The following is a 25,699-nucleotide window of genomic DNA, read 5'->3' as shown; positions in this document are numbered from 1 at the left end:
GTGATGTTCACCTTCAGACCAGCATCACAGCTCCAGTGGTTAAAGAGGAGCTGGGAGTGTTGGGAGTTCTGGGATCAGGCTGAAGCAGGAGGAGAAGCCACAGCAGGTCACACAGAGTGAGGAGGAGGAGAAGGAGAAGGAGGAGGAGGACGAGGAGGAGGAGGAGGAGAGGAGCCTCCCTTCAGATCTCCTGCTGTCATTAGAAAACAGCTGTTTTACCAGATTAGTGGCAGCACGTGAATGCGGCATCTGTAACGATCAGATCGATTTAACTAGTTGTGTAAAGGAAAATACATCATATGCAAATCCGGTTTGAATTTTAAAAGTAAAACAATGAATGAACACACTGCTGAATGAAAGCCCAAAGTGGCATTAAACCATGTTCAGATTTTATATGTTTTATTGAATACGCACAAGTTAAATGTTGATTTGTGTATAAATATAAACATGACAGGTAGATTTATCTGAAACCTTGTTTCCGTGTGTTTTACTTTGAGGACCTGGCGGCTGGTTTCCGGTGCAGTGGACCGGTGCGTGTTAACTTGACGCAGCGGCGGAGTCCAATGGAAGAGTCGGTCGCATCCCGGAGGAAACAATCGAGACAGACTCGGTCCGGAACCAGGAGCTGGATTCTGGAGCTCAGCTCGTAGCCCGGCTCGGTTCTCTCCCGCTGGATCAGCGCTCCTCTCCGCGGCGCCGCTCCCCCGCCGACCCGCCCGTGACGCCGCCTGCTCGGCCTTGTTTATACTGTGCGGAGCGGCTGGACGCAGGCGCGCAGGCCCGGTCCTGTGCCTCGGCTCCGGAGAGTGTCCGCTGCGGATCGGCCCTTTAGCTCCCCAAGTAAGAGCACACGCACACACACCACCGGCGGGGAGCGACCGTGGGAACCGATCCCGGTTCGGATCCACCGGCTGCTGCTGGCACTTTACTGTGCTTATTGTTAGCTGCTAGCTTCGAGCTAGCGGTTTGCCGGAGTGACGGCTCTTGTCTCCTCTGTTGGGCTTTTGGCTAATGCTAACGGCTAAAAGTCGAGCTAACGCACACAGTGACGTGAATAAACGCGTTGTGCTGTTTGCTAAATACACGTGTTTACCAAGTCGTCGCGTGGATCCAACGGCTGACTCACCCGGGTTATTCGCGGTACTGGTCATTTCTCCTGCTAGCATCCAATCGGTGCTGCTAGCAGCCGTGTAGCGGCATTAGCTCGCTGGCTAGCTAACGTTAGCCTTGTTTTGTCAAACCAGCTGAGAAGTGCTGGAGCGGAGGAGCTGATATTTACAACCCCCCGTCACACCCAGAGCCGCGTGAGCTGCGAGCCCAGCACCAGAGACCGGATCCCTGTGACTGGATGACGAGGAACGAACCGATTCCTCAGCTTTATCACAAGTAGACCTGAAAGAGGCCGATTCGATGTGGACTGATGCTCCATCATTCAGACAGATACACTGTAATGACCCTGAGGAGCTGTAGGCATCCAGGAGCTTCACATGCACACAGAGCCAGAGAAGCACCTGGTCATAATGGAGACGAGTAGAAGGTTGTTTAAATTACCAGTAAGATCAGAAAACACTGAAGATGAGTGAGGAAAGTTGACCTGTTAGATGAAGTGATCTCCACTGACACTCACTGCTGCTGTTCAGTGTTTAAACTGAACCGATCTACTGTTCTTCAGTGAAACTGTATGAATGGTGAAGTGTTCCCCTCCATGTTGTCCATTCAGTTCTTCTCCTCTCCTCCTCACAGAGAATATGACCCAGATGCAACAATGACGTCCAGATTTGGTAAAACCTACAGCCGCAAGGGAGGAGAGGGCACGTCCAAGTTCGACGAGGTTCTGTCCACCAAGAGAGGCACCCTCAGCACCAAATGGGGTGACACCACCTACAAGGCCAAAGTGGGCTCCAAGCGCGCCGGTGCCACCAAGAACGACTCGGTTCTGGAGGTGTACAAGAGGCCTCGTCCGAGTGGAGATGGCTTTGAAGACCCGTTCGGGTTCGACAGCGACGACGAGTCCAAGCCGGTGTCGTCTCGCAGCGGCAGCAAGGCGTCACCCGCCAAGCCGGCCTCAGCGGAGCCGCCCCAGGCAGAAAGGCCGGGCCTCTCGCTGGACACGGGGAGCAGGTCCAGTCTGCACGGAGCCTCCCACACCTTGGCATCTGCTCGAGGTGCATCGTGGCTGTCCGGGGACCGGAACCAGCCGAGGGTGGTGGAGGACACGGCTCGCTTCTTCAACAGCAGCAGCGCTATCATAGGTAATACTTTGAAACATGTTAGCGTCTGTACGCACGGTATTTATTATTGATTAGTGTGTTGATTCATTTAGTTTCTTAATTGTTTACTCTGTAGATGCCATTTAGATTTTAATGATAATCAAACTAATTACATGCACAGGTCTAGAAATGTAATTGCACTGGCAGTGAATAAAAAAGTCAAATATTCACTAGTTTGATAGGAAAAATATGAATATACTTACATTACTGTTAAGATCACAGTATAACCACAGATCAGATTGACATCAGAATGAAACATGCCTGTCCCTGAGCAGGTAGAAGTTTAAATGTTTCTACAAGTTGCTCGGTTTATGTTTGAATGTCTGTTAAATAATGACAACAATAAAACGTCTCCTTGAAACTGAAACTCCTCAGAAACCTTGAAATTTGATATTAAACAGGAAGCAGCTGTTTCGCTTTCGGCCTGATGGCTTCAATCAGTCACAGAAAGTTTAGTTTCTCTGAGTTTTTTAGTTCGTCAGTGCATCTTGAGCTCTGATCTTCATTCACATATATTTGAAAACTAAATTAGACGAGCAGATCCGATGCGTCAGTCTGGCAGCTTCCTGAGGAGCAAACAGAAATCCATCTTGTGACGGACTGCGACAGCTCACAGATGCTAACCCAATTCTGCAAACCGCATCTTCTATAAAACTAAATACTCTTTCGGTCTTTGCATTTCCCTCCATCCGAGCCGTTTATAATCTAAAGGTCAAAACGATTCTCCAGCTTTCAGTGATTTTCACAGGAGCGGGGGTCGGGCGTCGTAAGACTAGAGTTGCACGTTGTGCAGCTTTGTGTTAAATCATTTAGGCTTGAATAACAGCCCGTTAGTGGTTTTTGTTCGGGGGGCTTCAGTTTTGGTGATTTAATTTTTGACCAAACAGCATTGGGGGAATTGGGTTTTATTGTTTGTCCTCTTGCAGCCTGTCACTGTCAGTTCGTCACTTTCGGCTCGACTTGCCCTCAGCTTTTCGTGACCGCTGCTGGCCACCTGCCAGAGACGCGAGCCACTCCAGCTGACTCCCAACAACAAGCTGTGCCTCAGTGAGCACTTGGACTCGGAGTAACATATCCACAGTGTGGGGACATTAAGCCATGTCCAAGGGAAGTTAATGCAGAACCAAAGTTCAACTGAAGCTCCGCCATCAATAGCCTTGTTATCTGTTTACTGAGACTGGCGCTGTTGACTCAGTAAATATGACAAAATCCTTGACCAAGTAATTCTTTTGAGGAAAAATGTGCGAGTTGATAACTGCAACTTTCTGAGTGATGTTTTTACTCAAGAAGGTTATGAATCAATGTTTTTTACTCAGCTTGAACGGACAATATAATGAGATAAATTGCTCAATTTTAAATACCAGGAAAAAAGGAAATAGAAGTTTTTTTCCTGTCTATATTATGGTTATTTATTTTAAAGGTGAGTTGTATTAAGGGAGTTGCTCTTTTCCCCCGTCGTCCACAAACATAATTAAGAGCAATACTTGTATTGAGCAGCACGGCTTCATCAATCAGAGCAGATTGCATCCTTGTGGCCTGCGGGCATTCAGTGTGTCAGACCATATCAGACTTATTTTGATAAGTCTGAATTTGTGTTTAAGAATCTAAGTAAGTTTTTAACTAATTTAATCAAATGGATTTTCTATACTGTACCATGTTCAGCTTTTATTAACGCCCTGGGTAAATACACGGGATTGGGACTGCGGCCAAACCAGACCTTTTTTCAATTGGTTGGCTAAAGCCTGATCCCGTCTGATAGAGAGGGATCTGGGATCTGTTTACGAACGCCAGCCGTCAGAACCTCCACTGTCATCCTCAGAAACACATGCTGCCATTTCCTCTTGCTTAGTGCTGTGAGAGGAGCATAAAGTCACATGAAATAAACAGAAGCAGCCGTTGATGACATGTCGTCATGTGTCAGGGAGCAATGCAAAGACGAGCACACAGGGTGAAAGGTCTCCTGATTTATTCGTGTCACTTTTGTCAGGTGCACCACAGCTTTTTTCTTTCTGGCTGGTTAAGAGACGGTTTTCAAAACCAGTCCACAACTTTTCATCCTAAACTTAAACGGAGATAGTTAAACCAGGTAGAGAAATGCCGACATTGAGACAAACACATGGGACTTAATGGTCCTGTATGTTTTTACCTTCTCAGTCGATTACAGTTCCTGAGAATCACACGCACGTTAACCTGCAGTTTAAGAGTCAGAGCTTTAACCTCTCTCACTTTGTTTTGCTGATGCTGTGAAGCAGTGCGACATGAAGTCAGATAAGGTCTCACTCACCTTCTAAGTGTTTCATCTTTTTTTTATGTTTTTATTTTTCCTCCACCACATAAGGTCAGAGGAGAGCGAAGCAATGAAATGTCCTACTTTTCTGCACTTGCACTCTGACGACAAAGCCTTGACGACAAAAACCACAGGCCTTTTTCAGAGCACATGCAGATATTTTTTGATCTTACAATGTGAAGCAATTTCCTGTCTTTGCTCACAGTAACGAGTTCAGTATTTTCACCGGCTTCTTATCTGTGATGGCAGAAACGACCAAGGCTGCTAATAACCAGAGTGTGAATGTTGACTTGGCAAACGGCCCCAGGCCCCTTTTTGATTTTTCTTGGAGAAATATGTCAGCTGGCACGTCGTAAGAAGCTCCAGCTGCGTTTGTGTGCGTGACCTGTTTCAGTTTTAAAGGTGCTTTTTGAAATGGTGCAATCATTGTGTACACCGTCGATCTGCTGAGCAGCCGGTGAAGTTAACCATAAGCCAAACTGTGAGCACTGTGTTGTTTCACTGATGCTGGAGACTGTGTTTTGTAGGTTGCAATGAAACTGTACTCGAATGGTGTGATTAAATAATAAATCAAGTCCAGAGAGTAAAATATCACAGGGTCGTTGGTTTTTTAAATAAAACAAGGAAATCTATTTGAAGAAACTCTCTGGAAACCTTTGATGGTTTTACCCTTAATTACATTTTATTCTGACATTTCATAGACCAAGAAATTGATCTGTCTGGATTGAAAATGTAGAGAAGATAAAACTAAATGCACATTACAAGGTGGTCGGAAATATTGGTGCTGATTTTAATTTGAGCAGTTTTATGTGTTATGCTTATGGTTGATGTGGTTTTGCTTTTTTCTGGTGCTCTGAATCCTCTGATAAGTAAATTTAACGTAAGAAAATCCACATCGATGTGATGTCGGTGCATTATAACCATAATTCTGAATGTGTTCTCTCTTCCTGTTCCGTAGGAAAGTCCCAGCAGAGTTCCTTATCATTACTGGAGAACCAGCACAGCTACTCATGGTACCAAAATGCTTCTGAGAGTGACAAGAAGCCCCTGGCACAGACCACCACCCTGAAGACGGGCTCCAAGGCAGAGGCCTCCTACAACTCTTGGGATGCCATCATGGGTCTCCGTCCACCCTCACCTTGCCAGGAACCTCGTAACCCCGCCCCCACGCTCTCCTGGGTGTCAGCAGGTGTCACCATGGGCGGCTGTGACCTGGGCCCGCCCCGACGCGAGAAGCCCCCGTCTCCACCACGTCTTCAGAGTTCCATTGAGAGCGAGGACCTCGGGGGGGATTCTGACTTCCTTGTGGAGACGTCGGACTACTCCCAGACATCCTCCTCCTCATCACTTGTAAGAAACTCTAACTGTCGGACTTACAGGAGGCCGAACAAACAGGGCAAAGCGCAGGACTCCAGCGCCTTAGCTAGCACTGTTTTTGGTGCAGATGTTTCCAAACCCTCCTCTGACGGCAGTAATAAGACAGCAGGTAGTGGGAGAGGACGGGGCCGGTCAAGGGACTACACAGTGCTGCCCCCCTCCTCCATATCAATGTGTAACGTCACCATCCAGGACAGAGTGGTGGAGGAGTTTAGCAGCGACGCAGCGCCCTCTAGTGGCAGCAGTGGTGCCGGGTCGGGCAGCACGACGGAGCTGGGAGATGCGGGATGGCAGCGGAAGAAGATGGAAGAACAAAACTCAAGGTAAGAAACATGAGGTTGTTGTCTTTCAGTCCTGGCAAGGTGGCGTGTTTGTGTAGTTGGCTTCAGTTCACTCTATTGTTTTTGTTTAGTTTTTTTTTGGGGGGGTGTAGAGCCTTATCTTCTGCCTGGCTCTAGAGTTCTGGACACAAACACTGATACACTCAGTTATCTGTCAGCTGCGTTGGAGCTCGTTGTCTCGTTAGGCAGCACAAAGCTCCCTGTTTGATAACCTGCATCCTGTAAACCTGCGTTCTCACTCTGCAGTAATGAAGAGAAGCAGATAGCAACAGCACTTAAATCACGTCACAAGTTTTCCAGGCAGCGTCGTAGAGGTTGACTCTTTTTTTTCAGAACAGTGCCGCACACAAGCCGTTTTTTCAGACATGACCTCCGGGTAAAACCGGAGAATTAGCTCCAGAGTTTACCTGCAGTTTGTCTTTCACACACGCACAACGCAGCCGGAGGTTTTCTGCACAGACACCAGGATGCTGCCTGATTGCATAATTCTTTTGAGTTGATTCTTATTAATGAACGAACATAGACTTCACATCTTAACTGTTATTCTAACACCCGCCCTGTCTGCAGGATCAGGCCGACCCAGCCCAAGACAAAGAAGGACAGTAAGCTGGAGCTGTTTGGTTTTGAAGACGCAGACACGCATCCGGAGAACAGCTCAGACAACACAGAAGGCAGCTCCAACTACAAAATCAAATACTTTGGCTTTGACGACATGAGCAACAGCGATGGCTCTGACGAAGACGACGTTGCTTTCAAAGCAATGAGGAGGGCCAAGAAGGCTGCCATGGCAACCGCTATGGATACCGCTATGGACACCGCTGAGGATAATGCTGTGGATACCTTGGAAGAAACACCGACGGAGGAGCCGCCTGATCCCTTCGAGAGGCTGGAGAGTTATGAAAGACCGGTAGCCAAGGAGTACAAGAAGCACCCAGAGAGGCAGGAAAGCCGGATACGAGCAGGTTAAAACACACACACACACTTCCTGTAGAAAGTCTTTGTGCATTGTTGGATGTTTGATTAAGCCCAGAGAAACAGGGAGGTTTTGATTGCACACATTTTGTCACGCAGCTCTGCTTCATAATGACAATGAATTCATGTTTAAATACATATTTACATCGACGCTCATCCCACATCTGAAAAGCTCCAGAGCTTCTTGTTCAGATATGACTACATGTTTGTACATGTAAACACAAACTGTGCAGTACTTTGTCTCTGCCAACATACCAGCAGACATGAGCATATCCTCCCACACACGTGCTGTTGGGACACGATGCCCTGACAACATACTCCGTCTCCTCCTGTAACATGTTTGACCTCATCCTCAGTGGCCACAGGGTGTTTATCTGGTTTGACTTGGACCACAGCAGATGTGCTGCTGAAACCTTGCTGATGGTGGCCGTGTGCTTTACCTGCAGAAATCTTGGACTTCTCGGAGGAAGGCCTCAGGGTGGTGGCGGGCCCTCCCCGGAGGCTGCCCCGGGGCAAACCAGCTGAGAAGAACCCCGACAGCTTACGGAGGATCTTCAGCGCTCACAAGAAGGTCAGACACAAGAAACCACTTCACATCCCTGTGAAGCCGGAGACGGCATGTGGTCACACTTCATGAATGAGTGCTACCTGTATATTGACCAATCATGTAACATGAGTCTGGTGTTTGGAAGTGGCGCATGTTAAAGTACCTGGATCTGTTGTGAAGATCAGATAATCAAGGTTGTCGTAATGTTTACCACACTAACTGAACCAAAACCAGCAATTAACCAATCCTGGTATTGTGTGTGTGTGTGTGTGTGTGTGTGTGTGTGTGTGTGTGTGTGTGTGTGTGTGTGTGTGTGTGTGTGTGTGTGTGTGTGTGTGTGTGTGTGTGTGTGTGTGTGTGTGTGTGTGTGTGTGTGTGTGTGTGTGTGTGTGTGTGTGTGTGTGTGTGTGTGTGTGTGATCAAACCCAGATGATATCGCATTCCTATGCTTCACAAAACTCTGTGGTTTCCCTAAAACTATTTAAAGACATAACGATGACTCTTTCTTTCTTCACCAAATGTGGATGAATCCGCTGCTGAAAGTCCCTGAACCACTGACCATGTCCCCAAGTTTGAGAAACATTTGTTGAAAACTACAAGCAGCTGATTTAGGGAAACACTGAGTACCGTTTTTAAAAAGTGAAACAGGTTGATAGTTCCAGGAGGAAGCAGTGGCAGGGTAAGGAAGTCTTAAAGGGGACATAGCATGCAAATTCCACTTTGTTAGTGCTTCTACAGGTTAATGTGGGTATCTGGCTCATGTCTACCAACCCAAAAACTCTGGGGAAAAAACACTCGCGCGTTTTGTTATAGTTCCTCTAAGTCAGAAACGTCATGCTTGAGCGACTCGATTGCGCTTCCTGGGTATTGTGTTGTAACAAGGAACTGGAAGTCTCCCTACATGGTCTTGGCCGGGTTACAGTAGTTACGCTGGGTTACAGTAGTTACGCTGGGTTACAGTAGTTACGCTGGGTTACAGTAGTTACGCTGGGTTACAGTAGTTACGCTGGGTTACAGTAGTTACGCCGGGTTAACACCGGACGCGGAAGCGCCGCAGCGAGGCAGCGCCGCTGCGAGGCAGCGCAGCGCCGTTCTCCAGCGCGCAGCCGCCTGGCTGTTCACACGGGACGAGCATTTCTCCGCTGGTCAGCCCCATAGACTGTATATATAAGGTCAGCCCGCGATTCTGCTTTCTCCGCTTGTTGTTGTACCCGTTGAATGTCGGGGTTCGGGGGTAAATGATGGTCTTCATAGCCCCCCCCCCCCCCCCCCTTTCTCTCTCTGTCTGTCTGCTTGTGTGCTTGTAGTGGGGGGGCAGAGGGGGACATTTAATTATGTGATTGGGAAAATTAAAACTCCAGGACAACAAGGGGAATACAAAGTATGGGATGCATATTTGATAATTTATATCATATAAAATATGTAATTTATATCGTTTAAAATCATGGGGGGAGAGGGGGGAGGGGGGAGCTGGCTCATTAGCATTTAAAGGAACAGGCACTCAAAACAGGTCGCTCTGTGGAGGGCTGTTTTATACAGGGTAAAAAGCTGTTTTATATGATCCTTGTGGTATTTTGACCAAAGTATGTTACAGACATTTCATTAAGACCCCAAGGAACCATATCAACTTGTGGTAAAATGGGCATGCTATGTCCCCTTTAAATCAAAGAAAGACCCACATGTTTGGTTTTGGTCTTTTTATTGGATATACAATGACACAGCACTTATCTTTATATCGGTTGATGGGGACACATCTCAGGTCCAGACAGACCACGCAGCGTAGCCGGTCAGCTGTCAATCACTAAACCTTTTTCTACTTTCATTTTACAGGCGTTTAAAGTTTTTCCTAAATGTTACTTTCCAACAGAAGCACTTTGTTTCTCGCAGTAAAATCCATCGGGTTCGGTCTAGATTTTAGAAACTGTAAATACGAAGGTTTTATTTTGATTAAAAACAGACGAGCATCGACTGAAATGTCATGAGCCACAAAATCTGGTGCATTTTATCTCCACTCATAAAAGTGTGTGTGTGTGCGTGTGTGCCTATGCCTGTGAAGCGCTAACGTTCAACTGTAAACCCTTCCCTTGTTTCATTTCGGAGAGGTGTGTGTCCACCTACACTCGGTGTGTGTGTGTGTGTGTGTGTGTGTGTGTGTGTGTGTGTGTGTGTGTGTGTGTGTGTGTGTGTGTGTGTGTGTGTGTGTGTGTGTGTGTGTGTGTGTGTGTGTGTGTGTGTGTGTGTGTGTGTGTGTGTGTGTGTGTGTGAAAAGAGCTCTGGTTTATTCTTGACTGGATGAGGGGATGGATTGAGTCCAGTTTGAGTCTCTGGATCCGTATTGATTTCATAAGAACCCTGTGTCTTTTTATAGCGGAGCCAGATCAATATCATCAATCGAGTGTAATAGCAATGGAAGCCTCGAGCAGCTCATATTTACTGTATGTGAGTCGTCAGTGTTTCATACTTCAGGCTCCGTTTAGCTCTGGTGTGAAACACGCTGCAGGTGAAACCATTCGTCAGGAGCAGATTGTAGAAGTGATGATTTGATTCCGCTCTGGTTTGGCTGCAGGATTGTTGTTAATTAGATCTAAATCCGCTCCTGTGATGTGCAGAGTTTGTCTCTACGAGCTCCGCGAGGCGTCTCTGTCTCCGCTGCTTCTTATAAACACGTTCTCCTCAGTCTGCAGCATTTTAACTTTCTATGGAGCCGTGGTGCAGGCTGGTTGTTTAATCGGTTAGACTAATTTCTGAATTTATATTTGAATTAGTCTCTGGAACAGTCACGAGTCATTGCCTCTGGTGTTTTCATTACTGTTTTGTAATGATGGCAAAGAAAATAATCATTTTGCAAATAATACTCGTTTATTTTCTCATAGAATCACGGTGAACTAAACTAAACTAATCTTTCCAGCCAGTGTAACGTTGGAATATCATGTGAATCACGTTCAGAACAGGAAGTGTTTTATTGCTTCGATTAAACAGAAAAACATCCTGAAGACAGAAATAACAGAAGTCAACAAACTACTCAAGACAGATTTTTTTAATAATACAAGATTTAGCTATTGTACATTGAACAGAATGAACAAGAGCTCCACTGTGAATCATGATGTTTATTATTTTCCAGTGATGTATTCATAATAAGGATGTAAAGATATGTCTGTTTGCTGTCATGAGACCTTGAACTCCATCGATTCGTATTGAGCTCTGATCAAAGGAAGTTATTCTCTAAATATGACAGCGTTTAACTCGTTGAAGGTCATGTGAGGTCGGGGATTTTTCGGGCCTCCAGTGAGAAAGTGTAACTGCTGCATCAGAATGACATAGACAAAAAGAAGCGTATGTAATGAGGGTCGGTCACGGCTGATGTCCCAGCTGCTGAATGAGGTCAGTGTGGTTGTTAACACTGATCCAAACTGTTGGATCGGTGCATCACCAAAACACAAACACCTTACCGATGATCCTCTCCTGGCACTGATTTCACCCCTAGGAACTCAAACGCCACTTTGACTATGTAATCAAATGGCTAATAACATGTTGCCAACGTTAAATCAGCCGGGGCCCTGATCAGCAGCTCTGACTCACGGGCTCTCCACACAAACTTCTGCAAAGAACAAGATAAGTTTGTTGTGAAATTTCTCTCCGAGCAGCTAAAGGGAACTTGAAGTGCCAAAGTATGAAGGTAATTTCCTCTGTGCCCTCTGCGGACCAGCAGTCAGGGTATTAGCAGACACTTTGCCCATAGGAGCTTGATAATATACATAATGTACTTTCTCTGCTTCTCCAGTTTCATGCCCTGACTCTCCCAACCACTTTCCTCCCTCTCTGTTGACTTATGTATTCTCCCTGTCTCCATAACTTCCCCTCGAGCACTTTGTGTTTACTGTTGCCTCCCGACCGATGCCCTCTCCCTCGTCCTCCTCCCTGCTTGTTTTATTATACCTCTCCTCCCTTCCTCGGTTCTCTCTCTATCTTCACTCAACACAATCTTGAGTGCGACCTGAGTTACGCTCATTATAAAAACAATAGCCCTTGAAAGTGACCAGCCTCTGGAGGAGTCATCAACGCTCTGCCTCTGTTACAGTAATCTGTGCGTACGTGGTGTTGGAGGAATGTGCATGTTGCTCGGTTATTGCACCGAGGACGCTGGGAGATATTAGATGTTACCATAATGACGGGATGTTGATGGACTCAATATTTAGGAGACGAGTTTGGTTTATTAATGTGTTGAGCTGTTATTACATCCACAGCAAAGATCCTCTCCAGTGTGATTCTTCTCACTGAAGAACCACATATAGATTTATTTTAATAACAGGGATAATGAGGAAACACACGTCAGTTGATAATTGGTCTGTCCGATATGCTCGTACATGTGATAACTCAGTTTTGGTTCAAAAACCTTTATGAATAAACATATTTTTCCACAATACTTTGTTTAAATTGAAAGAAAACCTCTCATATGTCTTGTTATCATAATCCGGGTGCAGCAGAACCGGTTTGAAATGATGCAACAACCTGGACGTTAACATGTTGTATTTACTTCCCCAATAATAACAGAAAAACGATCGACTATCACATTTAAGTGGCAATATTTTCTCTGTGGTTATTTCCTCTGCTTGCATGGTTTAGTTTTGCACCTCCATAAACTTTGGTGTCTTACAAAGGGCTGATAAAATAAATTAATAAAAGTCACCGCACAGGTCAAGAAACCCGTATTTTGATTCCATGGTTTGATTCGTCAGACTGAAGGCAGTTGTCTGTTAATAATTCAAACCCTGCGACTCCAAAGCGTCGTTCTGCTTTTTCTTTTGTTTTTTAATTTTCTTTTGGGCCACAGCTCGCCCACCCCCCCCCCCATGCTGCTCCATGACGAGCGGGGCAGGGCGGGTGTGGTAGGTGTCCGCCTGTGTCTTCCAGATTACTGTAGCAGGCTTTAATTTGGTGTGTTGATGTTCCAGCACAGCAGAGCTCATCCCCGACCTCCTCTTTTGTCTCAGTTTATTAACCCTGCAGTGCACCGCCCCCCCCCACCTCCCTCCACACTCTGCTCCACAGCCAACTCTCTCTCTCTTTTCTATCATTTCTTTCTTTCTGCCCGTCCTCCCCTTGTTTCTGCTTTTGTTTTTCATTATGAATACCCCGGCAACCACCGACCACAGGTTTGGCAAAAGTATACAAAGAGGCAGGAGTCGAGCCAAGGCTGAAAAGATGAGTGTGTTTGTGCTTGTTGTAAGTGTGTGTATCCTGCTGTTTGATCAGTGCTGGCGGACTCTCACCAGTTTAATGTAGGATCCTTCCCCTCCTCCTCCTTCCACCTCTTTCTTTACCCTCTTCTCTCTCTTTCTTCTCCTCCTTCCTCCACACACTTTTATCTACATCCTCGTGCTTCTGTCCGTCTGCGCACTTCTCGTTCTGTCACGTTTAAGTGAAATTACTGAAGTGTGACATTACGAAATGAGATGTCTTTTCATTATTCATACAGGAATCTTTTGATGCAATGTGTTTTTTTTTTAACACAAGTCTGTGTGCAATTTAAAAAATAGACCTCTGGCAATGTTTTAATAGAAGAACACGGTCCTGCTGCCTCCTCACTTTCCAGGACACGTCAAGAGAAGCTTCTGGACAAATAGTTAATTAGTAATAAACTGTTTCGTTTAGTTTAAAAACACAAAACTAAATTGAATTTTGTAGTAAAAATTCATGATCAGATTTGAACTGAATTCCCTGTTGAAGATGTGATGTTTCCTGAGTTTTGATCTTTATTTGTATGTTTTGGTTGTATAATTCAGATCAAGGGTACGAGGCTGGTATGAAATATAAGACTTGTGATCAGTGTTGAAATGTGACCATGTCTGGTTATATTTTATTCATGCTGCCTGATCTTTGCCAAAACCCTTTTGAATCTCACCTGCTTTTATCTCATAATACTTTTAAATAGTTTTACTTGGACGGTTTGAATGTGTTCTATTCTTTCAGTCTTACATATCATTTATACATTCATCTTCCATATTTGCTGCAGAGATGTTTATCTGTTCTTGTGTGTTCTTGTTACAGTCTCCCACCAAAGCTGTGTACAACGCCAGACATTGGGCGGTGGAGAGTGAAGAGGAGCCCCCCGCATCTTTCGTTGCAAAGTCCCAGACAGCTCCTGTAAATACACACACACACACACACACACACACACACACACACACACACACACACACACACACACACACACACACACACACAAACTTTTACTTTCAAACACAAAATGATTTTGGTCAGTGCCAAAGAGTATTGATGTTCCATATTTCTTTTTTTTAAATCCATTTTCCATCATCTCCTCCGTCTGTCCAGGCCACAGTCTCAGCTGGAGGAACCAGTAAGGGGCCCTCTGACGCTCAGAAGGACGATGGCGTTTTCAAGACTCCTCCTCCTCCTCCCAAGGTCACGAAGTTTGTGACCCTCCCCACGGATCTCTACCAGGACACTATCACCACACTCAAATGCCGCAAAGAGCACAAGGAGGTACGCTAAACATTTTCCTCCTGAGTCTGTATCACTCCACTCTGCAGTGAAGATGTATAAATATTTTAAAAGGTATTTCCGCTCGCTCATCCTCTTTGTTTCTAAAGTTGTACACAGTCGTCCAGCATGTGAAGCACTTCAATGACGTGGTGGAGTTTGGAGAGAATCAGGAGTTTACTGACGACTTTGAGTATCTGGCCACTGGTCTGAAGAGCGGACAACCTCTCAACACACGATGCCTTAGGTGAGAACCTGCTGGCACGCCCCCTGGTGGGAATGAACCGCGGCCTCTGTGGTCAGCTTCTGGCTGCCTTAGCTTTACAATCCTTCCCTCTGTAAAACACTTGTTATTCTTTTCACCGTTTGCTCATGCTGCGTTCTTCTGTGTGTTGTTTCTCCAGTGTGATCAGCCTGGCCACCCGCTGCGCCATGCCCAGCTTCAGGATGCACCTTCGGGCCAGAGGGAAGGTGGCTCAGGTCTTCAAAACCCTGAACGACGCCCCACAGCACCCGGTAACCAGCAGCTCACCTACAACTGACAGAGGATTGTGTAGCTTTGTCCTCAGACCTTAGACTTTTGTTTTCTTGTTTGGAGACGACGGGATATAGAAGTGATTTTGTGTGTGTGGTCAGCTGAAGGTTGTTTAAGATGCTGCATGGAGTCATAATGTTTGAGAAGCTGAAGTCAGAGCAGAAACCTCAGTGTGTTCATGTTAACATTTAAAAGTTTTCCCCATCGTATTTTCATCTACGTAGATTTTTAAATAATAGTTATATTAAGAGTTAGAGAAATACTTCATTCAAACTGACATTAAGCCAAAGTTTTGTGAAAATTCAGGCTCTTTTAAAAAAATGATTTTAGGTGACAAATCTTTGTTGAATTCAAATTGTAAGTAACATGAATAATTGATTCCCTCGTCTCTGCAGAATCTTGCTCTGTGCACGGCGTCTCTCATGTACATCCTGAGTAGAGACCGGCTGAACATGGATCTGGACCGGTCCTGTCTGGACCTGATGATCCGGCTGCTGGAGCTGGACCTAGACCAGGCGGGGGGGGCAGTGTTGGACTCCACTGCTCAGTTCAGCGCCAGGGAAATCGCCAAGATGAAGGAGAAGATCAGGAAGCTCTGTGACACGGTGCACAACAAGCACTTGGACCTGCAGAACATAACGGTACAGAAGATCCTTTAAGCTGCTCCTCGGTCAACTTGACTCATAACCGGCCCACGTGTCAAGATATTTCTAGGAGAAACCGTGGAGGTGTTTACTCTGAATAACGCCTCCTCCTTTTGTCCCTCCTCTCTCCCTGTAGACCGGTCATTTAGCCATGGAGACGTTACTGTCCCTGACGTCCAAGCGAGCAGGAGACTGGTTCAAAGAGGAACTCCGGTTACTGGGAGGACTGGACCACATCGTAGATAAAGGTGAAATGTATTATCTTGAAGTCGTAGTGACTCAAAATGACTGAGGACGATCTGTTTTCTGATTGTGTCCCCGTGTTTCTTTTCTCCCTCCACAGTGAAAGAGTGTGTTAATAACTTGAACCAGGAGGAGGAGGAGAAGAAGCTGGTGTCGTCTCTGTGGGGAGCCGAGAGGTGTTTACGGGTCCTGGAGAGTGTAAGTACGACACTGACCTGGAAACGTCTCCCCTGGATTACGTCCCAGTACAGACTTTGACATGACACGTGAACTGATCCCTAGTCTGATCCATTAGTGTGAATGATCCATGTTACATTTAGGTTGTTCAGTCACAGTCAGGTTCAGTGTGTTGGACCCATCAGGAGAGATTTCTAAAGATTTCCCCACGACCGTCATCATCCAACATGAACTGAACTAAAGCAGCAGCAGATACTTTGAAAACTCATGTTGCTGCATATTTCCCAGACAGTTAATTTCTTGTTGTACATACAGGTCACGGTTCACAACCCGGAGAACCAGAGCTACTTGATTGCCTATAAAGACTCCTCGCTCATCGCCTCTTCTGCTAAGTGAGTAAACTGACTTCTCAGCCCTGAACCCACACAGCAGAGCTGCTCTGGTATGATAACAGGTTTATTTTTATCTGGTGCCACGTCTCTATGATTTTCTTCTTCCTCCGCACCTCTTGTTAATCTGTGTTTATTCTGTCTTTATTTCCTTTCTTCTGTTGGCTTGTCACTGAGGAATTGTTGTGCACTATGATGGTTGAAATGTTCTTTAAAGAAAACTGAGGACATAGTGAATACTGAAAAATGATTTTTTCTGGAATATAAAGACACTGAACAATGGCGTCTAAAATCCAAACCATCCACATTGATTTCCTCTCTCAGAAACCCTGATTAACTCCCTGAACAACTGTACAGACTGTGTGTGTGCTCTCCCGTCTCAGTGTGACTCACTGTGCCTGATGGTTATTATGCGAATCATTATCGGGGTTTTGTTGTTCAATTTCCTGGTTGTGACATCCTGTCAGTCATAGCGTTGACCTGTGACCTCTGAGCTCGGCCCGACGGCTGGTGGAGCGTCAGCAGAGGGAGGTCAGTCCACTGTGGAAGGGACCTGACCTTGTTCTCCTTCCTCTTCTCCTCCTAGCGTCTCTGCCCTCCAGTGTTTCCAGCACATATTGTCTCTCTTTCACAGAATCTATCAAACTAAAGGATAAAATGCCAAAAAATATACTTTAACTACAGTCTTCACTTGAACTGAGACATAAATCAGGATTTATGCAAAACTTTTAACTTGTTAATTTGTGTTTCTGTTAGTGAGTTTCAGCATTTTGCCTTGTATATGAATATAGTATATAATATATCGGTTGAAAACCTCTGAATTCATTTACCTTCTCGCTCCTCCTCCGTCACCCTCTGTGTGACCGGACCTTCGCCCTCTGCAGAGCGTCTGCAGTGAGGGGGGGGGGGGCTGGATGGGTCAACAAAGAGCTGCTGTTTCAGTGGGTGACACAGGCCTTAGTCTGAGCATTCAGCTGTCCTCGCCCTTAACTCGATTAACCCCCCAAACCACAGGGTGAGCCAGAGAGCGAGCGAGCGCTGCCACCTAAACTCCACACACACACACACACACACACACACACACACACACACACACACACACACACACACACACACACACACACACACACCCCAAAGCTGTGTAATCTTTACTTTTATGGAGTCAGGGTCTTCCTCCTCTCTCTTATGCTGCTGTCTCTCTTTTCTGCTGTTTCACTTTTCTCCTCCTTGTTTCCGCCTCTTTGTTACTTGTGTGTGTTGCCCTCATTGTTTCTACCCAAACTCACCCCTCTGCCTCCCCGAGTGTTTCAGCTGCCGGCCGGACTAATTCAATCATCTCCTAAACCACCGTGTTTGGACACACACACACGCACACACAGACACACACGCGCACAGACACACACACACACAGTCATGTTGCTTATCAACTCTCATCTGCGTATTGGCAGGAACTAAAGATTCTTCTCTAAAACCACAATTATATGTTTTACTTTCTTTTGCGGCCTTGGCCTCATTCTTACAGTTGTTATCTCAGCTGCAGAGGAAGTTGAGCAAATGAACTTCAACACAAGGAATAGAAAGAAAAATGATATCGTTGTTTTATTGACTCTTCTTTATCGCCTACTTCTGTCATATACACAAACACACACTCATACACACTCAGACATATACATCCTAGTCCCTGTCCCCGTCTCTCATCTCAGCCAACATTGATCCTGACTCCTCTGATGTTTTTCCTGTCTTAATTTCCTCTTCTCGCTCAGACTCTGGTTTTTACTGTGTTCAGTCACTGCCGTCATTAAATTTAATCTAGTTATTTACATCAGGCTGCTGACCTGCTTTGTCCCCTCAGCTGCTGCAGCCGTGTGTGTGTCTGTCTGTCTGTGTGTGTGTCTGTGTGTGTGTCTGTGTGTGTGGACTCATCTCTGTGAATGCTGCTCTGTTTTATGATGGAGTTTTAAAAGAAAGAGTCGAGTCCAGTGAATTGAGTTTGTGTCTGAGATAAACAAGTGACTCTGATTTATTTATTAAATATGATAAGACAAAGTAAGTGAAAACACAGGAAAGCTATAAACAATAAAAATAGACTTGTGTGTCTGTATACACATGTAAAATGAAGTTTATGTGAAATGTATAAAGTTTTGTAATAAATATCACAGAAAGCAAAACCCTGTGAGGGATATTCTGTCCGTTTCACTTGAATTGACCATCAGGTTTGTTTCTAACTCGTTTCTCCAATGTTCTCCTCTCTCCTCCTCTCTCCTCTCTTCTCCTCTCTTCTCCTCTCAGGGGTTTGGGCAGGTGTGAGGTGATGATCCAGCGTTACAGCAGGGAGGTGAACTCCGATGGAGCCGTGGTGGGGAAAGCAGTAGAGAACTGTATGAGGGCCATCATCGGAGTCCTGCTCAACCTGACGCACGACAACGGTGAGCATGCTCACACTGAACTCATGAGGAGGAGGTGAACCAGCCTCTAAACACCATGAGGAGCTCGTGTGACTTCATCTCAGACCGACGTCGACTCTGGACTAATCTCCTTTTGTCTGAGCCAAAGAACATAGCTTCTCCAGTGGAGGAAACTCTGGAAGGTCGTTTTTACCTGATCTTTTTATCTAAACGTGGGGAGGAAGGGAGGGACTCACATGAATGCAGGGCTGGACGACCACGACTAAGAACAGAGAAGCTCAGAGCTCCACCTCCAGAGGGAGAGGGACTTCAATCTCAGCTCAGGACGACTTTGATTAACATATCTTTACATAGGAAACAGTTAGTGGCTGTGACTTTAATGCAACTTAAAACAAGAGGTTGATTCATTTGAGTGGATTCAACATCATTACAAACTAACCATGGCGGTTGTGTGCTTGTGTGTGTTCAGAGTGGGGCAGTACAAAGACAGGAGAACAGGAGGATCTAATCGTCACAGCCCTGAACTGCGTTCTCAGAGCTCCTCAGTATATTCCACAAGAGCAGAGGTTCGACATCCGTGTTCTGGTGAGTAAACCACGAACTGTAACAACGTCTGCAACATTTAGAGTCAAACCGACAGGAACAGAATTGACCCGTGTGTGTGTGTGTGTGTGTGTGGTGTTTTCAGGGTCTGGGCTTGTTAATCAATCTGGTGGAGTACAGTGCCAGGAACAGGTACTGTCTGATGGAGATGGAGATGGAGGGAGGTCAGGGTCCCTGTGACTCCACCGTCCTGCTCAACCCTCAGCACCAGGACCTCACCAGCAGCGGCCCGCTGAGCGCCATCGCTGCACTCGTACAGGTACAACACTCCTTCATGTTCACGGTCTCACTCCAGACTCTGGCTGCAGATAATATTTAGTTTTTAACTATCATCAATTTCATTAAGTCTAAGATAACAAGCCAATCAGCGTTTCCCATCATGTCTGAAATTTAGTTTTCACTTGACCAGGATATGAAATGAAGATGTGTTTTTACGACAGTTCCTCTCCCCCCCTTCAAACTGCATCAGGCTGATTTTACACTTGACTCAGTGAATGGACTGTCCTGTGTCCCCGGTGCTCTCATTGTTGTCTCTCATCTCTTTTGCTGCTGTGGCAGCTCCGTTTCCCATGAGCACCATTAAAGCTTCATTAAAATCCAATCATCCTATTTAATCAGATTTGGCTGCTGCTCTTTTCCAGACTGACTTCCAGAGGTCAACAGGAGAATCGGCCGCAGCAGCACACACACACACACACACACACACACACACACACACACACACACACACACACACACACACACACACACACACACACACACAGGAACAGCTGGAGACAAGAGAGCACAGGGGAAATTATTTATTGTGTTGTCACAGTAACAAAAATAACATCATTTACTGAGTTGAGTCTTAAGATCGTTGTTCAGAACTGGATTCAACCAACTAACTCCTAAATGAAATACTCACCAGTCGAGGGAACCGGATTAGAGAACTGCTGGCAGCAAACCCCCCCCCCCGGTGGTGTTAAACGTGACACTTCAGTTCAACGGTCTTCTTCCTCCTCAGCTGTTCCTCCAGCGGGAGCAGGCCGCTATCCTGGCCGAGGCGCAGACTGATGACCTCATCAAGGAGGCGCCGAAGCCTGCGCTGGACAAGAGTGGGGAGTGGCAGGAAACGGGCGGGGAGATTCAGTGGGTTGCTAACGACAACCAGACCGACAAACCAGAAGAAACCAAGGACAAGAAGAGTGAAGAGGAGGACGAAGAGCTGGACCTCAACAAAGGTACAACTGCAAACCCCTTCTGTTGGTGTATTGATTTTTAATTTGATTTCCCAGTTTGTTAATTAGTGTAAAATGATCCATGAGTGTTTGCTCCTGGTCACCATCTTCTTCCTCCTCCTCCTCTTCCTCCTGTCAGCTCTGCAGCACGCAGGGAAGCACATGGAGGACAGCATCGTGGCCTCCTACACAGCACTGCTGCTGGGCTGTCTGTGCCAGGGGAGCCCGGTGAGTCCACAGACACACACACACACACACACACACACACACACACACACACACACACACACACACACACACACACACACACACACACACACACACAGATGCATGCACACTACCACAGACAGACACAATTACTCCCTCACAATAAGACAGATTCTAGATAAAGTTATGACGCAGCAGAGAAACAGTGAATAGATTTCTAGTCCATCTTTTGTGTTGCTGCCGTTTTTGGTGACGCACAAAACAAATTCCATAACTGACCAGATTTTAATTTCACAACAGCACAAACCTTTAGAAGCTGTTTGGTTCACAACAAGACAGAAGTAAAAGCTGCTTTTTGTTTCATGAGAACTTTAGTTAGTCTTAAGACTCTTGTCCTGTCATGTTGATCATAATGATGTAGCTGCTGTAGTTCCCTGTGTCCCTGTGTCCCTGTGTCCCTCGTGTCCCTCATGTCCCTCATGTCCCTCGTGTCCCTGACTGTCGCTCTGTGTTTCTTCACCAGTTGAATGTTACTACTGTGAGAGAGAACCTGCCCAAAGGAGATTTCTCCATCATGACAGAAATGCTGAAAAAGTTCCTCAACTTCATGAACCTCACAGTGAGTCTCAGCTTTTTATGATCCAGCCTCACTGACGTGTTCAAACTAGGAAATCACTTCATTCAAGTTAATATTCTACGTGTACAGAAGTTTCCATGAAGGGAAACTGAAACGAATTTACAAATTATAAAGAAGAACATAATAAAGTCCTGATTATTACATATATTTTCACTAAATAATAAATCCACAGATTAGTAGTAAAGTAAAAGTCCTCAGTGGTTTAATGTTACACAAAACATCACCAGTATTTTAATGCTCGAAGATTGAGCACTAACATAATTAATAATCTAACAATTAAACAAAGGAAAAACTAATCACACACGTTTAATTTATCCATACACGTGTTTAATGTGAATTCTATTACATTTGTTTGCAGTTTAACGAGTTAATGAAATAATGAAAAGTTAATTGAACTGAAGAATCTGATCAGAGAACATGAACCTGAGGTGATAGAATAATGATTATTAATTAAACATGTTGCTTAAATGAAACATTGAGTTTGTTAATGAAATAATGAAGTGATTCATTATGATGCAAAAATAAATGAGTGTGATTCATGAGTGAGTTAAATTGTGAAATGAACAATTCATTCTAATGAACACGGTGATGATCAGTGAATGTCCTCAGAGCAGATCAGTGTGTTTGTGTGTGAATATGTTTGTTGTATGCAGTTGTGTGTCTGTGTTGTGTTGTCACTGACCTCTCCTGTGTGTCTCTGCAGTGTGACGTCGGCACCACAGGACAGAAGTCCATCTCCCGGGTCATTGACTATCTGGAGAACTGCTAGAGAGAAGCCTGTCTCACACACTCACACACTGACAGACACACACAGAGACACACACACACAATGACCATCATCTTTCTCTGCTGGAAACGGGAGCGTTGGTTTTCTTATTTCTTTTTACACACGTTCCTCATCACTTCTCTGTGTTGTCACCAGACGTTCTCCTCATCCTCCAGTTAAAAGAACTTTGTACTGTTTTAGTTCCTGACTTAACGTCACCTGACCATTTGTTACGACCTCGCCCACTCACCCTCATCCTTTTGTTTTACAAACATTTCATCTGCTTTTCTATTTGTAAAAGTTGCTCAGAAGGTTGTGTTTTTTTTCCTCCGTGTTTTTGCTCTTGATGAATTTCCTCAGTTCCTCTCTTCCTCTCTTCCTCTCTCTCTCTCCCTCTCTCTCTCTCTCTCTCTCTCTCTCTCTCTCTCTTCCTCTCTCTCTCTCTCTCTCTCTCTCCCTCTCTCTCTCCTCCTTCGTATCGACCGATGACAGATCGGAGACAATCTGTCATTCCTCTCGCCTCTCGCCCCCGAGCTCTGCTTCTGGAGCCGATAATCGCCAAAACAACTCAAGTAGTAAAAAAAAAAAAAAAACCTCCCGACCAAAACAATCACTTTGTTTCTGTGCTTTGAAAGTGACGACGTTGACTCATCTCACCTCTTCTCTTTCATACTGTGTTCTTCCTCTTCTTCATCTCCTCTTCCTCCACTTTGACCTCTCAACTCCGTGTGACCGAGGCCCACAGAGACGAGTATCGATCTTTTCTGGCCAAAGAGCAAAGAAATGTCCAGACTTGACTTGAGGCCCTGAGCTGCAGGTTTTGAGAGGTGCAGGTGGTATTTTAAGCTAAATGCCTGTAAATGTTTGCACGAGTTTCGTTTATAAAACCTGACATTTCCCGTCTCTGGAAGTGAGAGCTCGTCTTCAGCCAACAGACTAGAATTAAAGCGGTTGTTCTCCTTGTGCCGTCATCAAAACAAGTTCTCCCATCACGCCGAGCTCACTCCAGTCAGCCAACCACACACCTGAGACTGAAACAGAACGACCCTCCAAGTTGTTAAAGCTCTCTGCAGACTGTGAATGACCCCCCCCCCCCCCCACCTGCACCAAGAGCAGAAACTTTCTCCTTTCTAACAACCAATCACCCTCCTGCTCACCATCTAATCTTTGTGTCTCTGCGGGACCGGAGCCCTCCAGACCAGAACCTGTCCTCCTTCAGCTCCTTTCAATTACCGCCCGTGTGTGTGCACGTCGCTCGGAGAAGAGCCTTCAATTACAGCACAAAGGCAGCGGAGACACCCCCGGTCCTCGAGGTGAAGTCGAGCTGCTTTTCTCTGGTTTCGACCCGAGCCACCGGCCGAGAGGCTTTCAAAGATCTGTCAATCGTTTTCTTTCTCCTGCTCCGTAGTTTTTAGACTTGAGCTGTGAAATCCCAGAGTTCAGTTTGTAGTTAAACTTTATGGCGAAGTTGTCCTCTGGTTTTGACACTTTGCAGAGAGGAGTTTCTGTGGAGGGCTGTGATTTTCTTATCCCCTGCCGGCGTCGTTATTCCCAGAATGCATTTCAGCAACCTCAAGAGGAGAGTGAAGCTGCTGGAGATTTGGATTGTATGAATTTCTTGGGTGAATTTCTCTCTGTGTAATCATTCAGCCCAAAACGGCAACTAAAGAAATACTCAATACCCGTCCTTCAATGTTTTAGATGTTTGAAACAATTTCAGATTCCTCTCAAAATGAAAAGACGCCTGTTAAACAAACAAAACCCGACAAAAACAAGTAAATCATCAACTGCACTTCGGTCTGAGGGAGTTTTCTCTTTTATTTGCCAAATCCTCTTCTGCACGACGCTAATAAACACATACAAATGTTTATAATGGTTGATAAAAGCTTAATTAATGAATGTAGCTGGAGTAAAAGAAAAGTGAAGTCAAACTTGAAGCAGCAGAGGTGGAGAGATTATTTTCCTGTAAAACTCCAGAACCACAGTTTGTAACTTGGACGATATTAAAAACTCTGGAGTTCTCCTGTCAGACTTAAAAAGACGTGAGACAACTTCTCTCTCGTGCTGAGAAAAGCATCCGACGAGTAAACTGAACGTCGTGTGTGAAATTGGTGTCGTGGCTTTTAACTCATTTATAAAACATTAGTAAACAATTATCTAATTATCAAAAAGGCTATATTAACATATAAATTGTACTTATTAAAAAGTCATTTTAGAACGTGAAACCCACCGTTCAAATATGTTAAATCCTACTTCTAACTATAACTTTAGAAAATCAGTTCACTGAGGATGAAGATGACGATTCGAGTGGAGAACAAACGTTACGTTGAAAATGAAACGGTTTGATTGCCTCATGGGACAGAAAACACAAACCTCTGAGCAAAACACAATGTGAAGGCTTCAGTTGTAATGTTTCATTTGTTTTGTTGACTCGTCCCTTGTGTTTTTCCATCAGAGCAGAAAAACACGTTTGTGTTTCCGTTCCCCGAGAAGAGATTCCGTTGATTCATTTGTGTTTTCTTGTTTTGTGGAGTGGAGCAGATTCCAGCTGAATCACTTTCTGTTGGATTTGATGTTTCAAGTTAGGAAAACTAAGTTTCAACTGTTTTTTGTTCTCATTTGAATACAGACAAGTTCTCCTGAATCTCATCTGCTGTTAAAGTTCAGAACAAACGTCATCGAGCATGTTCATAACCGTGATTTTGTATTTGTCTGTTCATCTGTGATCATTTACACACACACACACACACACACACACACACACACACACACACACACACACACACACACACACAGTTTAACCCTCACACTCCCTAAAGTTTACAAGAGCTTTATTCACAGACGTCTGGAAGAATGAATTGAAGAGCTTTTTGTAAATAGTTCCTGTACAAAGATTTGTTTCCTCGTGTAGGAGGAGAGCCTGATGGGTAAATGGGGTGGGGTGGGGGGGAATGTTGGGGTGGGGGTGAGGGGATTCAATTTAAAATTTAGACCGGTAGACTCTACTTTTCTGAATCTGACTATTTTTCATTTTCTAAAGCCTTTCTCTCCCAGTCGTGTTGTTGTTTTTGAGACAGAGCTTCACAAGCCAACTGCAGGAAAACCTCTTTGTACCCGTTTGCAGACGATGTCTTTCGTTACCATGTACATAATTTTAAAATAATAAAAATTGCTACTTTCAGTATTTCCTGCTCGTTCTATTTGCTCTGTGTTGTTGGTGATGATCCTTTCTGAGAATCTTCTGCTCTAAGGTTTAAAGATTACTTTTGTTTGGGTGGAAAATACTTTTTCATTTTCTTTCTTCAGATAATTGAAAAAATATTTTTTTTTTGTTCTTCACAGACAAACTAAACTACAACGTGTTTGGTCATTGGGAAAAATATGTGGCACAATATTTGTTTTCTGCAAAAATATATTTAAAGTTTTCGACAAGGCTTCTCGAACATGTAAAATAAAACATTACAGACAGAGCTTTGTCCAGAAGTCATTACAATCAGAAGAGTTTTACACTTTCATTGAGTCTTTAAATGTCTCTGGGTCCCTCGGGTCCCCATCGGGGCTCCTCTTGGTCCCTCGTG

The 25,699-nt window shown here is 45.0% G+C and overlaps 1 protein-coding gene across 1 annotated transcript; it reads left to right on the top strand.

Moving 5' to 3' along the window:
* Positions 1-499: 499 nt before the first annotated feature.
* waplb (WAPL cohesin release factor b) lies at positions 500-22,698 on the top strand. Its single transcript, XM_034570179.1, has 20 exons — positions 500-840; positions 1,744-2,252; positions 5,516-6,257; positions 6,843-7,237; positions 7,694-7,818; positions 13,843-13,938; positions 14,128-14,298; positions 14,406-14,542; positions 14,700-14,811; positions 15,226-15,471; positions 15,611-15,722; positions 15,818-15,915; positions 16,210-16,286; positions 18,573-18,709; positions 19,158-19,273; positions 19,377-19,550; positions 20,298-20,514; positions 20,651-20,739; positions 21,242-21,337; positions 22,059-22,698. Exons 2-20 carry the CDS (start codon positions 1,766-1,768, stop codon positions 22,122-22,124), a joined length of 3,693 nt encoding a protein of 1,230 aa, XP_034426070.1. The 5' UTR covers positions 500-840; positions 1,744-1,765; the 3' UTR covers positions 22,125-22,698.
* The last annotated feature ends 3,001 nt before the right edge of the window (positions 22,699-25,699 follow it).

This window comes from Hippoglossus hippoglossus, chromosome 19, assembly GCF_009819705.1.
Source record: "Hippoglossus hippoglossus isolate fHipHip1 chromosome 19, fHipHip1.pri, whole genome shotgun sequence".
NCBI classification, from domain to species: domain Eukaryota; kingdom Metazoa; phylum Chordata; class Actinopteri; order Pleuronectiformes; family Pleuronectidae; genus Hippoglossus; species Hippoglossus hippoglossus.
Note: the sequence above shows the minus strand (reverse complement) of the source record. Positions and strands in the feature narration are given on the sequence as shown.